Source organism: Trichoderma asperellum, chromosome 5 (assembly GCF_020647865.1).
Source record: "Trichoderma asperellum chromosome 5, complete sequence".
NCBI classification, from domain to species: Eukaryota; Fungi; Ascomycota; class Sordariomycetes; order Hypocreales; family Hypocreaceae; genus Trichoderma; species Trichoderma asperellum.
Window position 1 is genome coordinate 1,022,295 of NC_089419.1, and position 13,209 is coordinate 1,035,503.

The 13,209-nt window shown below is 49.6% G+C and overlaps 4 protein-coding genes across 4 annotated transcripts; 1 reads left to right on the forward strand and 3 right to left on the reverse strand.

Annotated features, from left to right (window-relative positions):
- Window positions 1-1,999: 1,999 nt before the first annotated feature.
- On the forward strand, window positions 2,000-3,186 carry TrAFT101_008495 (uncharacterized protein; the record flags this gene model as incomplete). Its single annotated transcript, XM_024909696.2, has 3 exons — window positions 2,000-2,020; window positions 2,117-2,537; window positions 2,609-3,186. 3 exons carry the CDS (start codon window positions 2,000-2,002, stop codon window positions 3,184-3,186), a joined length of 1,020 nt encoding a protein of 339 aa, XP_024762087.1.
- Window positions 3,187-3,483: 297 nt separating this feature from the next.
- Window positions 3,484-4,596, reverse strand: TrAFT101_008496 (uncharacterized protein; the record flags this gene model as incomplete). The annotated part of the gene is made up of 2 exons (XM_024902461.2): window positions 3,484-3,963; window positions 4,046-4,596. 2 exons carry the CDS (start codon window positions 4,594-4,596, stop codon window positions 3,642-3,644), a joined length of 873 nt encoding a protein of 290 aa, XP_024762086.2. The 3' UTR covers window positions 3,484-3,641.
- Window positions 4,597-7,368: 2,772 nt separating this feature from the next.
- On the reverse strand, window positions 7,369-9,492 carry TrAFT101_008497 (uncharacterized protein). The gene has a single exon (XM_024907961.2). It carries the CDS (start codon window positions 9,395-9,397, stop codon window positions 7,613-7,615), a length of 1,785 nt encoding a protein of 594 aa, XP_024762085.2. The 5' UTR covers window positions 9,398-9,492; the 3' UTR covers window positions 7,369-7,612.
- Window positions 9,493-11,334: 1,842 nt separating this feature from the next.
- TrAFT101_008498 (uncharacterized protein) lies at window positions 11,335-13,126 on the reverse strand. The gene has a single exon (XM_024906628.2). It carries the CDS (start codon window positions 12,678-12,680, stop codon window positions 11,529-11,531), a length of 1,152 nt encoding a protein of 383 aa, XP_024762083.1. The 5' UTR covers window positions 12,681-13,126; the 3' UTR covers window positions 11,335-11,528.
- Between the last annotated feature and the right edge of the window lie 83 nt (window positions 13,127-13,209).

The window sequence follows — 13,209 nt, forward strand, 5'->3', positions numbered from 1 at the left end:
ATTAGAAAGCCCACAAAAGAATATTTTCGGTAAGGCCGAATCCCTATCTGGATCAGGGCTCTAAGAAAACACGCTTCTGTACCTTTCACTTGCCTCAGCCAGAATACATAGCTTCACGACAGGCCAGAAGTTAACGTATTCATCCTGCTTATGGATGCTTACCGTCGTCGTGTTGAGGGTACTTATACTCGCCAACGTGAGGTGACTGATGGAAGTGTATTTGATAGCAATCCTAAAAGCCAAACTAATTTACGCAGTTTCCTGAGAAAGGCTGCTCGTATTCCCGGCCTGTTGTCATCTTGGTAGAGCAATGAGGAAAATACAGCTTGTGATAGACTGGGGATGGGTGCATCGGAGTGGTTAGATCTACGATGTGCTATCAAGAAGAGCGATCTTATCGAGCAATATGGAAGTCCCCAATTTCCACGCAACTTCGAATGCGGCGCAGGGGGCATATAAGCGAGGACCTGGTGGCAGCAATGCAACGCTAATGTGAAAGATGTTGGCGTCAATGGGTCGATGGGGCCAGGTAAGCATGTAGTCATGATTGATAATACAATTAGACAACTTCAGAATTAGTAAATCCAGGATTCTAGCTCAGAGGGGCAGCGGAGATGCTTATCATTATTGTTTTTTCGTGATGATAGGACCTATTCTAGCAATGTATGCCACTATGGTTCTTCATGGATTTGCGTAGACAAAAGTGCCAGTTCAGTATCGGCGTTTGTGTCTAAGCGTATTTAAAAACCAATCAGAAACTGGGATATACATATTAAGAACCAGATTCTGCGAGAGATTAGGAATTGATGCAGTCCATATATTCAAACCTCCTTGAGGCACATTACTAATCTTAATTCTATATATACATGTGTGCTACATGATTATCAACAAGTCATTATTATTTGGAATGTGACAATTGTAGCAAGGGCTGGTTCAAATTGGCATTTGATCAGTAAAACAATGAACAATATTCTATGCCATTCTCTAAGTGCGTCCAATTCCACGCGATTTGTGCTTGCAGCATCACATGCAGCCGATTCCAAATATACCTTGCCTAAATGAATCAAACCAATTATACACGTTTACATCATCAGTCAATAGTCTATGCGCTCAATCAACTTCAGTTACTCAGCTGCCATGGGTTCCTATTTGTAAAAGCGAAGCCTCAAACCAGAGTTACGGGTTCCTAATTACGTTAAGCGGCGAGGCAATTAACTCCGACTCGGAAATATTACGGCATCGTAGTTACGACATTGGTAGAGCTGAGATGGAACCCTTCGGATTTTCCTAATAGTCGGCCCATCCAGTGGTGTTTGTTCGAATAGTTTACATATTTCTTAATCGCTTTGCACTAGGAATGTGCCTCGGGAGCTAGAAGGTTTATAGTCTTGCTCTATCACCATTAATAAAGATGGGCCAATCATAGTCCGTCCGACTAATCAAAAAGTGCTCTGAATAGTAATCAGCAACGAGATCTGTCGTCATTGTGCCGCGGCTGAAGCTCATGGCGCCAGCAACGAATGTTCCATCAAGTGGGTCTCAGAGTTCCTGCGGGCTTTGATTCTGCTAGTCTAAGCAGCCCGCGAATTAAAAAATACAATTTATGTCCGCTGCGGTGTTGCGGTGTTTTTTTAAGGCCGCAATCTTTACATGTCCGTCGCATGGCTGTTCAACGCCACGGGACGGCCGCGAATGGCTCACGTTTGCCCTGGATGTAGGAGAAGTCCGAGTGCAGCTTAGAAATCTCAGAGTTCTTGATGAGTGTCATGATAGTAACAGATGGAAGATTTGAAATATGTAGAAAATTGCTTGGACGGGAGATGGATATAAGGAGCTGGAAAGTAGCGATATGCTTCTCATCTTCATCTCCAGACTCAATTCAACAACAGTACTACACACAGCTGCAACCAAATCAACAATAAGTTCAAAGCAATAAATCAATTTACCTTAATATAACATTTTTACCAAAAACAATCTATCAACCCACCAAATAATCATCATGGCTGGCGATCTCGTCCTTGTACGTCCCTATCCACCCGAAGTCTTATATGCATTTTGAATCCTCCAATCACTGCACTTAGTCATCTCCCTTATTAACAACACTACTCTTCTTTAGCTCACTGGCAGCACTGGTATGATTGGCTTCAGAACGCTTGTTGAAGCCCTCCAGACCGGTTATAAAGTCCGCGTCGCTGTCCGCAACCAAGCTGGCTTTGACCGCATCACATCACTCAAGCCTCTTGCCCCTTATGTCTCAAACCTAGAGAGCATTATTGTTCCTGATATTACCGTTCCTGGGGCCTACGATGAAGCCGTCAAGGGCGTCAAATATGTCGTCCATATTGCTTCCCCACTAGTCATGCCAGTTGATACCGAAGAGCTCTTTCAATCTGAGGTTATTCAGCCCGCCATCCGGGGCACAGTCGGTGTCTTGGAGGCTGCAAACAAGGTGACCGGCATCGAAAGAATTGTAATTACTGGCTCCATCTTGTCCGTCGCTTCTTTCGAGACCATGGCTAGTGGAACTGCGATCGACGGTATGTCAATTCTTTTGTCCTGCTATCATGGCTAATGGTTGGAAGTGAGCAAATGCTAATTCGCCTATTAGAGAAAACCCGCGCCGTTAACACCACGGGGCCCTATGGATCTGCTATCAACGCCTACCAAGTATCCAAGGCTCTAGCCTACGAGGCTACCACCAAATTCGTCGCCGAGAAAAGGCCCGCTTTCTCCGTCGTCAACATCATGCCAGTCTTCGTCATTGGTCGCGATGACACTGTCACCGACGCTTCAAACATCGCCAAGGGCACCAACGGCTTCCTTATGGGCCCCATTCTTGGCCATGCCCAAGAACAGCCTCTGGTTGGCGCAGTCGTTCACGTCGATGACGTTGCTAAGATGCACATCCAGTCCCTGGACTCGTCCATTGTTAAGAGCAACGAAGATTTCATCGCATACGCACCTCCAACAATTGACTGGGCCGATTCGTTTGAGATTGTCAAGAGACGCTTCCCAGAGGCTTATGCTGATGGCGTCTTCAAATTCGAGTCTGTTCCCCGACCGATCACAGCTCCAGTCAATATCGATTCATCCAAGGCTCAGAAGACTTTTGGCTCGTTCAAGTCATTCGAAGAGCAAACAGTCTCTGTTGTGGAGCACTATCTCGAACTGATCGGTCGCAAATAGATACTTCAAACAGTGCAGAACCATCAACTCACGGGGGGACTTACTTAGATTTGTTTTTTGGTATGGGGTATATTCAACCAGCCTAGACTTAAATTAGCAATAATTTTATATCATACATTTGCTTAATATTTTGCCTTGGTGCTTAATATGACTGCTTCAACAGTTGTCTCTGGCTAATCTGCCACGTATAGTAAGATGCTCGTCTAAGGAAACACAACGCCAGCCAGAATCCACAGTGGACTATTGCGAGTGAGAAATGAAATAGATAAACAAATGAGTAGACAATTAACAATTTGATCAAGTAATTCGTATTGAATCGCATAACGCTTGCTTATGTACATTATCATCAGCGGCACTGCTCAAAATGCCGAACACTCCACTATATACACTGCGTAATTTTCCTACGCCCCATTTTTTCGCTTTCAAAGTTTTCATACGGCAATAATACATGTGATTTATGAAACAAGAGGTGCAACAAAGGCAGCGGCGCTATCTGCGTCCTCAGCATAAGTCAAGTGAGGAAGCAGAATGATATCTCCACCAGCGCAGATGTTGTCGCCATCGTGGCAAACGGTTAGAACCTTTGAAGCACTAACGTTGGGGAGAGCCTGTCCGTCCCTTGGATCTCCAAAAAGCACCACCGCGCTGATTTTGGACGCGGTTGCTGCGTCCAGGTGGCCCACTGCATTGTGTACGACCAAGCTACCTTGGGAGTAGCCACCAACCACAAGCTTAGTATTCGGGCAGCTCTGTGTGACAGAGGTGATTTTGCTGGCCCTATTTCAGTTAAAATGATTCGTTAGTCCTGTGCTTTTGCAGGTTGAAAATGAGAAAAACTAGTAATAAGGATGTGGCTTACAAGTCAATGCCTGGCTGGACCGCTCCAGACAGGAAGCCCTGAACACTCGCAGGGTAGTCAAATCCTTGAACACCAAGAGATGTGCTACCGAGTGCGTTTTGTAGCGAATTGAAGAAAAATGGTCCGACAAGCACTCCGACGTTGCCAGGGTCGCAAGTACCGCGAGCAAACACAACGGTTACGTCGCCACAGGCTTCGTTCTCCGTGTTGTCGATACCGAAGAGATCGGCAGCAATATCTTCACCATCTCCAATGAGATCACAAGCAGCCGTGATGGTATCACCAATAGGCATAATCTTCGCAATCTCAGTGAGGAAAGCGTTGATTGAAGGCCAGCCCCGCTTGCTGGTGGACTGAATGACCGGCTTTGGGTAAGCAAAGGCCTGGCCCGCCAAGAGAGCTGTGAGAAGGGCTGCTGATCGCATCTTGTACGACGATATTCTGATGTATGAAGGAATACTATGAGTTTGCTTTGCTCTTGGAATACCGAAAGCATAAACGGAGCGAAACAGAGGATCTACGGCAGTCTTATACTCGTCGTCTGCCCCCATATAGAAGACTTCCTCTACAAAGCACATGCTTTTCTCCACGACGAGTAGATCTACTAGTCCCAAACTCGGGATCTTACGACTCGATTGGCGAGTAGAAACCAGCCCGTCTACACCCTTTTCCTGCCAGGCACTCAAGGTAGCGCAAGGACAAACTGCCAGATGGGGCTTGGCGAGGCCTTTTTTTTTTCTTTCACGATGCGGCGCTTCACTTGCTCCGCCAGTAAGACGACGCCCGCCTACCCCGGCGCCAATGCGGGACCACCGACCATGTGCGTGACTTTGCAAACGGAGCATTATTATACTATCTGGGGTTAACACGGGGAATGTTACATTGTCGTACGGGTTTGAGAAGTTCCTGATCTCGCTTCTGACTCTCGAGGGAAAGAGGGTATAAGCATGGTATAACCTCCCTGAAACATCCGCACGAGTGCCGAAAGAGCGTTTCAGTGAACAGTAAGCTCATACTATCAATATGTAAAAATATCAACACTTGTAGCAGGTAATAATAGTAGTAGTAGTAGGTATTTTGAGTTGCCGAGACAGCTCGGGAGCCAGATGATCTGGGCGATCCCTGTCGCCACCCCCTGGTAGGATTCTTTATTTTCTTCCATGCCATAGGCCTACTGTACATATTACACGCGAGTATCCAAGACTATTTGCAACTGGCTTTGCAGGGGTTGGCTGGTATAGCCACACACACTTGACATCTCTCGACAGCCTATCGTAGTGCAATATTCGTCATTCCCCTCATCAGCTTAAAATGAATCACAAAGATTTTCGGCATCACAAGCCAAAAAGATCAAAGAGATTATAAGAAAAGATCCCAGTAGCTTTGCGCCTAGACGGCAAATCCAGAGCCGTGAACACACCCTCAACACCTTGGAGTTCCAACAGACCAGTCTGGAAGAAGGCACCTCATCCTCCATCGGACACTTACCGGTGCCTCAGCACGGCCGTAGCGAGCTGATGCGCTCATAACAGTCCCTGCTATCAGTTTTTCAATGCGGGTTCTCCGGAGAATTGCGCGGCATGATTGTGGCTCTTCACGATGATTCATGCGAGTGGGATTGAGGAACAGCCCGTGTTTTATGTTATAAGCATTGCAGCTAAACACTCATTTGGAGCTCCGAGAGAACTTTTTTCACCGCCCCCATAAACATCTTTCCTCTCAGAGACTAGATATGCCAAAGGAAGAGAGAATAAGCCCCTCTACGTCCCGTGCTTCCCTCGTTCAACCCGCATTTCATCTTCAGCAGCTCCGCTAATACCCCGCAAACTAGACGAACTAGACGGGGGTGCTCCCCAGAGTCGATACTCGGATGGGAAACGCGCCGGCAGATCGGCCTTTGAGACAGTCATGAGACCGTGGGGTTGATGATGTTTATGCGCCCTGTCAGGCGGCTAAATTAATTGTTAGGCCTCGCCCTCATCGATCCAACAAAGTTATCTCGGTACCTGGAAATCCCTATGCGCAGCAGCAGATGATGCCTGACATGTGAAACATGTTGAAGTTGTTGCCTAGAGATGGGACGGCGAGGCTCGAGTGTTCTAGACAGTTGCAAGATATTGTCTCGTCTATTGTCTCTTCTCTTTTCGGCCGTGGCCCAGTTCCTGTCCCCGGTCTTTATGCCCCTTTTGGCAAGCTTGCACAGCCTGGCCGCGTCACAAGGCCCAATTGAACCTCGCCAAGAAGCTCAGGTCGTAGTAAGCTTGAGAAAAGTTTCATTCACTTCCCGTTCGGTAATAAAGATGCTGCTCCGAGTTGCTCTGGATGAGGGATTGTGGGCCCTGGTGAGGCTTTTTCTAGAACATCTTGCACGTGTATCGGAATTACAAGTTGGAGCAATTATACAGAGTACGAGAATATTACGTATTGTAGATTGATGATTGTGCTGCTGCTTAAGTCTGCTGTTTCTTCCTTAATCCAGCTTCATAGCAGTGATGCTCTGAGCACATGTATCTCGAGCAGTAGTCAGCTTAGAGACTCTGTGTTTACTTCAGCACATGTCCTAGTCTCAGCTCACCTCCTTCTGATACTAGACTCATAAAAGACTCTAAAATTGGCGAGCCTGCCTTGTAGCTATATCTTTGGAGTTATCATCATCAGCGCGGATACATGAAACATCTTTGAAATCTCAGGATGCTTTCTAGATGAGTATCGTGAAGCAATAGCGAGAACGGTAAAAACTAGTCATCAACCTTTACACTTTTCCTTCATACTTCATCACTTACAGCACAAGATGGAAACCGCGTGATTACACTAATATGTTAACCCCCGCGAAATTGTGCGACTTACCTTCACAGCTTGTCTGCTCCAAGCTGACCTTTTCTCCCAAGTGCCGAAAAAGAGGAGAGATGCCAAGAAGAGACAAATGGAGGACGAGGATGTTTGTGTTTGGACCCTACTCTAACCGTGGCTAAGGCTGATCAATAAACCGGGCAATGTAGTATCACTAAAGCTCGTACAGCATAGAAGAACTCAAGTTCACGCAAGCTCTTTGGGTATGTAATACTGATCCAGATCAAATATAGCACAGGCGCGTCATTGCAACAAGTGTGTGACAAGTCCGGCTTCAGACGCTGGATATCTAGGTACTTGCTATGCATGATATCTGTAAGACAAACTTGGCCGTATCTATCCCAAATATAAGTCTTGGGATTCTATCCCTTTCGGTATCAGTGCCTCAACCGCATAATCTAGATTAACACCAGCACATACACTCTGCCCATAGGATATTGCCTTTGACCATCTTCCACTCCTTGCTTCATCGCTGGACTCAGCTCACGTTCACTCTTTCTACAAGTAATCGATTCAATCTCCTGCATCACATAAACACACCCAGAAAACTATTCACCAAGATATCGGGATTTGTCATTAAAAGATATCGGGATTTGTCATTAAAAAAAATATCAAAAAAAATACAAGCTTCATATCCTAATCATTACATCCTCAAAAAAAGGCGCAAAGAAGAAAAATCAGGGGCCAGCCCATCAGTACGTACGGCTGTACATGAGCTTAAGTCTTTTGCTTCTTCCTCACAAGCCCTGCACTCAACACGTTGACTGGCGGAGTGTCAGCATCACCGCCATCACTTTGTTTCGGCTTCTTCCTGACGAGCCCACTGCCCAATACATTCACGCCACTGGCGGCCTCACCCTGTGACCTTTCCCCTACAGTATCTGATCTCTTTCTCTTAACAAGGCCAGACAAGTTGTTCACCGGCGCCGCTCCGCCATCCATCTTTTCCGCCGATGGAGCGGCGAGTTCCCGTGTTCCCGTAACATCAAAGCCCCACCGACTGCCGAGACCGACTTCGCTTAACCAGCGGCGAGTGCTGCCAGTGGCTTTTTCCAGGGTCGCAAAGTCCAGACGCAGAAGCAGCTCGTGCATACGCTTATAATCGGCCTCATCGAGGATTCTCTCCCCTCGGCCATGATGCGGCCAATAGTAGTAAGCCGTCGATACGGGCTTGTCTAAGAGATAGTTGCGCTGCTTGGTCTTGATACGTGGCTGGCGCGGTTTAATTGGGCCTCTGAGTTTTCTCTTAATCTTTGCCGCCTTTCGCTTCTTGGACTTCTTGTCTTCAAGCTCAGAGTCACGCTTTGATTTGGTGGGCGTACCACCAGTTTGATCTGATTTGGATGGAAATAGTCTCCTGGGTGTGGTCGCTGGCGTAACATTTGACAGAGTTCTCTGCTTCCTGGGCGTCTCTGGAGCGGCGCTCAACGCACTGGTTACGACCGAGGCACTAGATACTGATACAATATCACTACCATCTTGCTTTGACTCGTCATCCAAATCATCAAACACGACCCAAATAAACCCCGTCATCCTCCCGCTTGAACACTCTTGTCGGAATGCCATCATCTCCCAAAACATGTCCAGCGTCTTTACAGATTTCCAGCTTCCCGTCGTTTTCATCGCCTTGGTCTTGGTAACCTCGTCATCCAGCTCATCGCGGAATCGGCATTTGGGGTCGTCTGGGAATTTGGGAATGAGACATCGCGGCGGCACCCAGTCAAATTCTCGGGAGTAGTGAGAAATGCGCTCAAGCGGGTGGCTCAGCGCCCAGCTGGCTGTTGCGCCGGCACGGCGTGGGATAAAAGCACGGGTTTCGTAAGCGTCTAAGCCAGGAATAAGCAGATAGCCTTTGGTGTTCCGCCATGCGGGCAGGCTGCCGTGTGGAGGCGACTCGACGATGGGGTCAAGCACTCGGCACCACCACTTCACAAGGCCGCGGTCGTCCAAAACATGCTTGCCCGCATATTCAATACTTCCAGGAAAGAGGTACTGGTCTTGGGCGCGAGCAAATAAGCTGACGACGAACTGCACGTCCTTTCTCTTCCTCTTGTCGACCAGATAGCGTACAAAGGTCGCGCAAACCTCTCGTATCGGGCTAGGAGCACCTTGTGGTAGCTGTAGCTTGTTCAAAAATCCAGTAGAGTCAGCCTTGGAGACAAACAAGGTGCTTGACCGAGCCGTGGTGTATATGAAGATCTCGATGCCGAGAATCAGGACCCGTTTGCGCTGCGCAGCCTGCTCTGGTGTGTTCTCACTTGCTGAAGCATCTGATAACGAGTTTTCGACGTCAATTGACACGCTCAGAAAGTGCTTCTCGCAGTACGTTCGTTCGGGTCGCTCGCCCGGGGGCGCAGAGTAGAGCGCGTCGACTTTCGTGGGAGGTGTGGAAACGTGATGGATGCCGAATCTGTAGCCTTTGGGAAGCACGGCGGCAAGGCGGCCGCGCAGACTGCCGTCTAGAGAGTCTGCAGACGTCATCTGATTGGTATGGCTTCTCATGGAAAGGCAGAAGTGATCTGAGGTGTCGGGTTTGTAAAGAAGAAGAGGAGGGAGCAAGAAAAGAAGGCAAAAATGTAAGGCTGGTACCTCCCTCGAGTCGCGACAAAACGTCAGATTGAATGCAGGAGCTCCGCTGTGCTCCGTACCTACAGCTGAGTTAGCGCTATGGGTCCACTGAAGGCCAGGGGCGCCACATGCCCGAAACGGGAATCAGCGGAGGTAAATAGCGAACAGTAGGGCTGATTTCGTACATGAAATCCAACTAGGCGCCTGTATAGCTTATAGTATGCGGCCATGTCGTACAAGGCGAACACGGCTTAAACTTGAGAACCCAGTAGCCGGAGAGCGATTGACTTTTATTGTAAACAACTCCACTGAACTGTTTTTATAGTATACTGGCGAGATGCTTATAACCGTTGCTCATTTTGCTCATTTCTTTTTTGCTTTATTCAAGTGAGACTTAATCATACTTGGGCGCTGTCCATGACAAATTGAAAGCTTCTTTCATATAAATCTACCATTAGCTTACGCTTGGTATAAAATATCCAATCATCTTAGAAACTCTACCAGCAAATAATGCGCTTGTTTAACCAAAACTGGGCAATTGTTGAACAAGCATTGCAGTCAGATTTGCAGGGTAAGATCAGCCTAAACGTTGAAGCTACTCAGCGATGGGCACCTGCACAATCGATAAGCTACCGATAAGATAAGATCGCAGCATGCCGCCAAACACGTGACCCCAGAAAATGCTCCAGATTTGTTCGATAGGCCTTCAACACCATATAGACAGCGTCGAAATCGCAAGAAAAACGACCCGACACAATTCATCTCACAAGCCATGGCTCTTCAGTCCTGCCGTCCGAGCCTGGCCCGCTGCCGGCACACGGCTCGCGCTTTCGCCCCGTGCGCGCGCACATACGCAACCGAATCAGAATCAGCACCCTCAACACCAGAGTCTTTCAAGATCCCCGCGACATCAGCCAGCACGAAGACGAAGCCGCGATGGAGCCAGACGCCCCAGGGAATGAAGGCGCCCCTGCAGCTGGACTTTGCAAAGAGCGCCCGGAACAAGATCTGGGCGGTGAATAACGACCCCACGCGGCTGGATGAGGTGTACAACCGCTTGCTCGGACCGGGAGGCAGCAAGATGCTGCCGGAGGAGCTCAAGTGGCTGGCAGTGACGCACAAGAGCTTTGATCAGGGGAGGAGAGGGTTCAATGACAGATTGGCACTACTGGGTTCGTTACGACGACCTGTCTTGGACGCAGAATAGTGGGCTAAACTTGAAATTTCTAGGACGGTTGACGATGGTAATGGAGGCAACAAAAGAGATTGTCAGCAAAGAGCCCCTTGACGGCTCAATACTCCCCGACCAGTTCGACAGAAAACCATTGGAAGACGACCAATTGCTCTCGGTAGATAACCTCAACGTCATGGGACCCCGAGACGTCATTGGCAAGGACAAGCTCTACCAGCTGGCCAACAATGTTGGACTGCTGGATGTGGTGCGGTGGAAGCCTCGATTGGTACGTTGACGACTCTCGCAGTACTACCAATCACTTGATGAAATGACATTGCTAACACGAACAACAGCCCCAACGGCTCGAGGCTTCAGGCGTGGAAGTGGTGTTAAACTCGGCGCTCATGGCCATCATCGGTGCCGTCACGCTGCAGCACGGGTCTGCGGTGGCAGCGCAGGTGGTGAGGGAGAGGATCTTGGCGCAGGTACCCAAGGACAACTAAAATTTTCATAGACAAAAAAAAAGGGGGGGGGAGGGAGTATATGCTATAAAGAAAAGAAAAGGAATAGCGGCGGCGGCGGCGGCGTTGTGTAACCATACCTTGTACTATTTATGAGGAGACGAAGCTAAGTGTTTTGAATCTAGAAAGCATGAATGCACCTGGCTACGACGGCAGGATGTACCATTACAAAATTCGCTCTTCTTTGGACTAGTGAGATGGATGTATATATATTATAGGAAATGAAAAAAGAGCCAAGCTGCTAATTGCGATTTTATAATTATTAGATCTTGTGGCAGAAATCATTAGGGGGTATCTCATCGCATCGGTGCAAATATTCGCTTCGCTATACTGCCTTTGCTCATCGTTTCTCATCCCATCCCATCCCATCTCATCTCAGGAGTGGTTCCTCTTCGCCTACACCACGCTCATCATCAACAGAAGACCCATCAGAGCGCCCTGCAAAGCCCTCCTTGAGCAGCGTCTCACGATGCAACCACCCCAAGCAAGTTCCCGCGCCAGGCCCGGCCAGGATCGAAATCGCAATCATGCTGAGCGGCACCCGCCACCCTACCTCGACAAAAACCCAATACAAGACGGTCCAGGCAATGAACTGGAAGTCGATCTCGATGAAGCTCACCGTCAGCTTGGTCAGCTCCTTGCGGTCATCACGCTGAGCAAGATTCCAAAGGACAAACAGGTGCGCGGCAATGGAGAGGACGATGGGCAGCGTGTAAACAAGGGCCACGCTCTGCCAGTGCGACTCGTGATGGATGTCTGTAGGCCCAACGCGGCGTATCCTCTGGATAATGTAGCGCACGCCCTGACGCACGAGCGAGACGTAGGCCGGGAAGAAGAGCCAGATGGTGATGACGACCGGAGAGTTGTACACCAGCATGAGAACGGACGGGAGGTAGTAGCCAACCGCAACGGCGATGGGGATGGCCACCGCCTCGGAGTCGGGAAGCGTGCGGCCCTGCTCCTTGGCATTGAGGGCATCAGAGTCCGCAGACACGCCGGTCTCGTCCTCATCACGGCCGCCATCCTCGCCCGCCTGCGCCGCCAACACCAGCGCCTTGGCCCTGTGCAGAAACGCCGGCACAATCACCAGCTGCCAGACCATGGCGCCGCCCAGCAGGTTGAACACCAGCCACCACAGTGTGGGCTTCGCAATCAGCGCGCTGGGCCTGTTGCAGCGCCTGGCCGACTCGACGGTGCACACCGTGGCCAGCGCGCCGACGTAGGCCAGAATGACGCCCATGACGGCCCTGGACCGCAGCGAGTCGAGCGCGCTGTGGAAGAAGCTGACGAGGAAGCAGGCCGGCGTGCCCAGCAGCGGGATGTGGCTGAGGCCCGGGATGCGCGCGTGGGCGTTGCATTGCGACCAGAGCAGGGCGATGTCGACGTCGGAGCTGGCGAAGAGCGCGGCAAAGGTGGCGACGGAGAGCACGACGGGGACGATGAGGAGGTATTTGAAGGGCGCCGTTTGGATGGGCGGCGCGAGGAGCCGCCTCGACGAGGAGGTGAAGCGGCGCAGGGGCATCTTGAGCTGTATCTGACTGGTTTAGGTATTCTTGATGCAGCTGTCAAGACGGTGCTCTTATTGAAGAGCACTCATGACCCTCTAGCTGCGAGAGTGGAAAAGAAAAGGGCGAGGAGAGACACGCAAGAATGAGATGAGAAACGAGTCAAATGAGAACGAGGCTGTGTGTAGCGTCACTAACACTAACAGGAAGCTCGACTGCCAGAAGCCGCCTGTGCGAGCCCGTGGCCTTGCTGAATCGAGTCTCAGTGTAGCACTCGCTGTGACCCGACAGGGCTCGTAGCGTGTGTCTAGCGGCTGGCTACCTACCCCTGCAAGTGCCTGATGGGGGACGAATGACAGCGTCTGGCACTACACCAGGAGAGGCGGCGAGCAGATGATCAGATCACAGGGCCTCAACAATTTTGACGGAATTTTTTGTTTGTTTCCTGGTGTCTTGGGACTTGAGATGAGATGAATGGAGCAGACACTGAGTAAGATGAGATGTCTGGGAACTCGGTGGGTTGCATGTATTGTTGCATTGCATTGC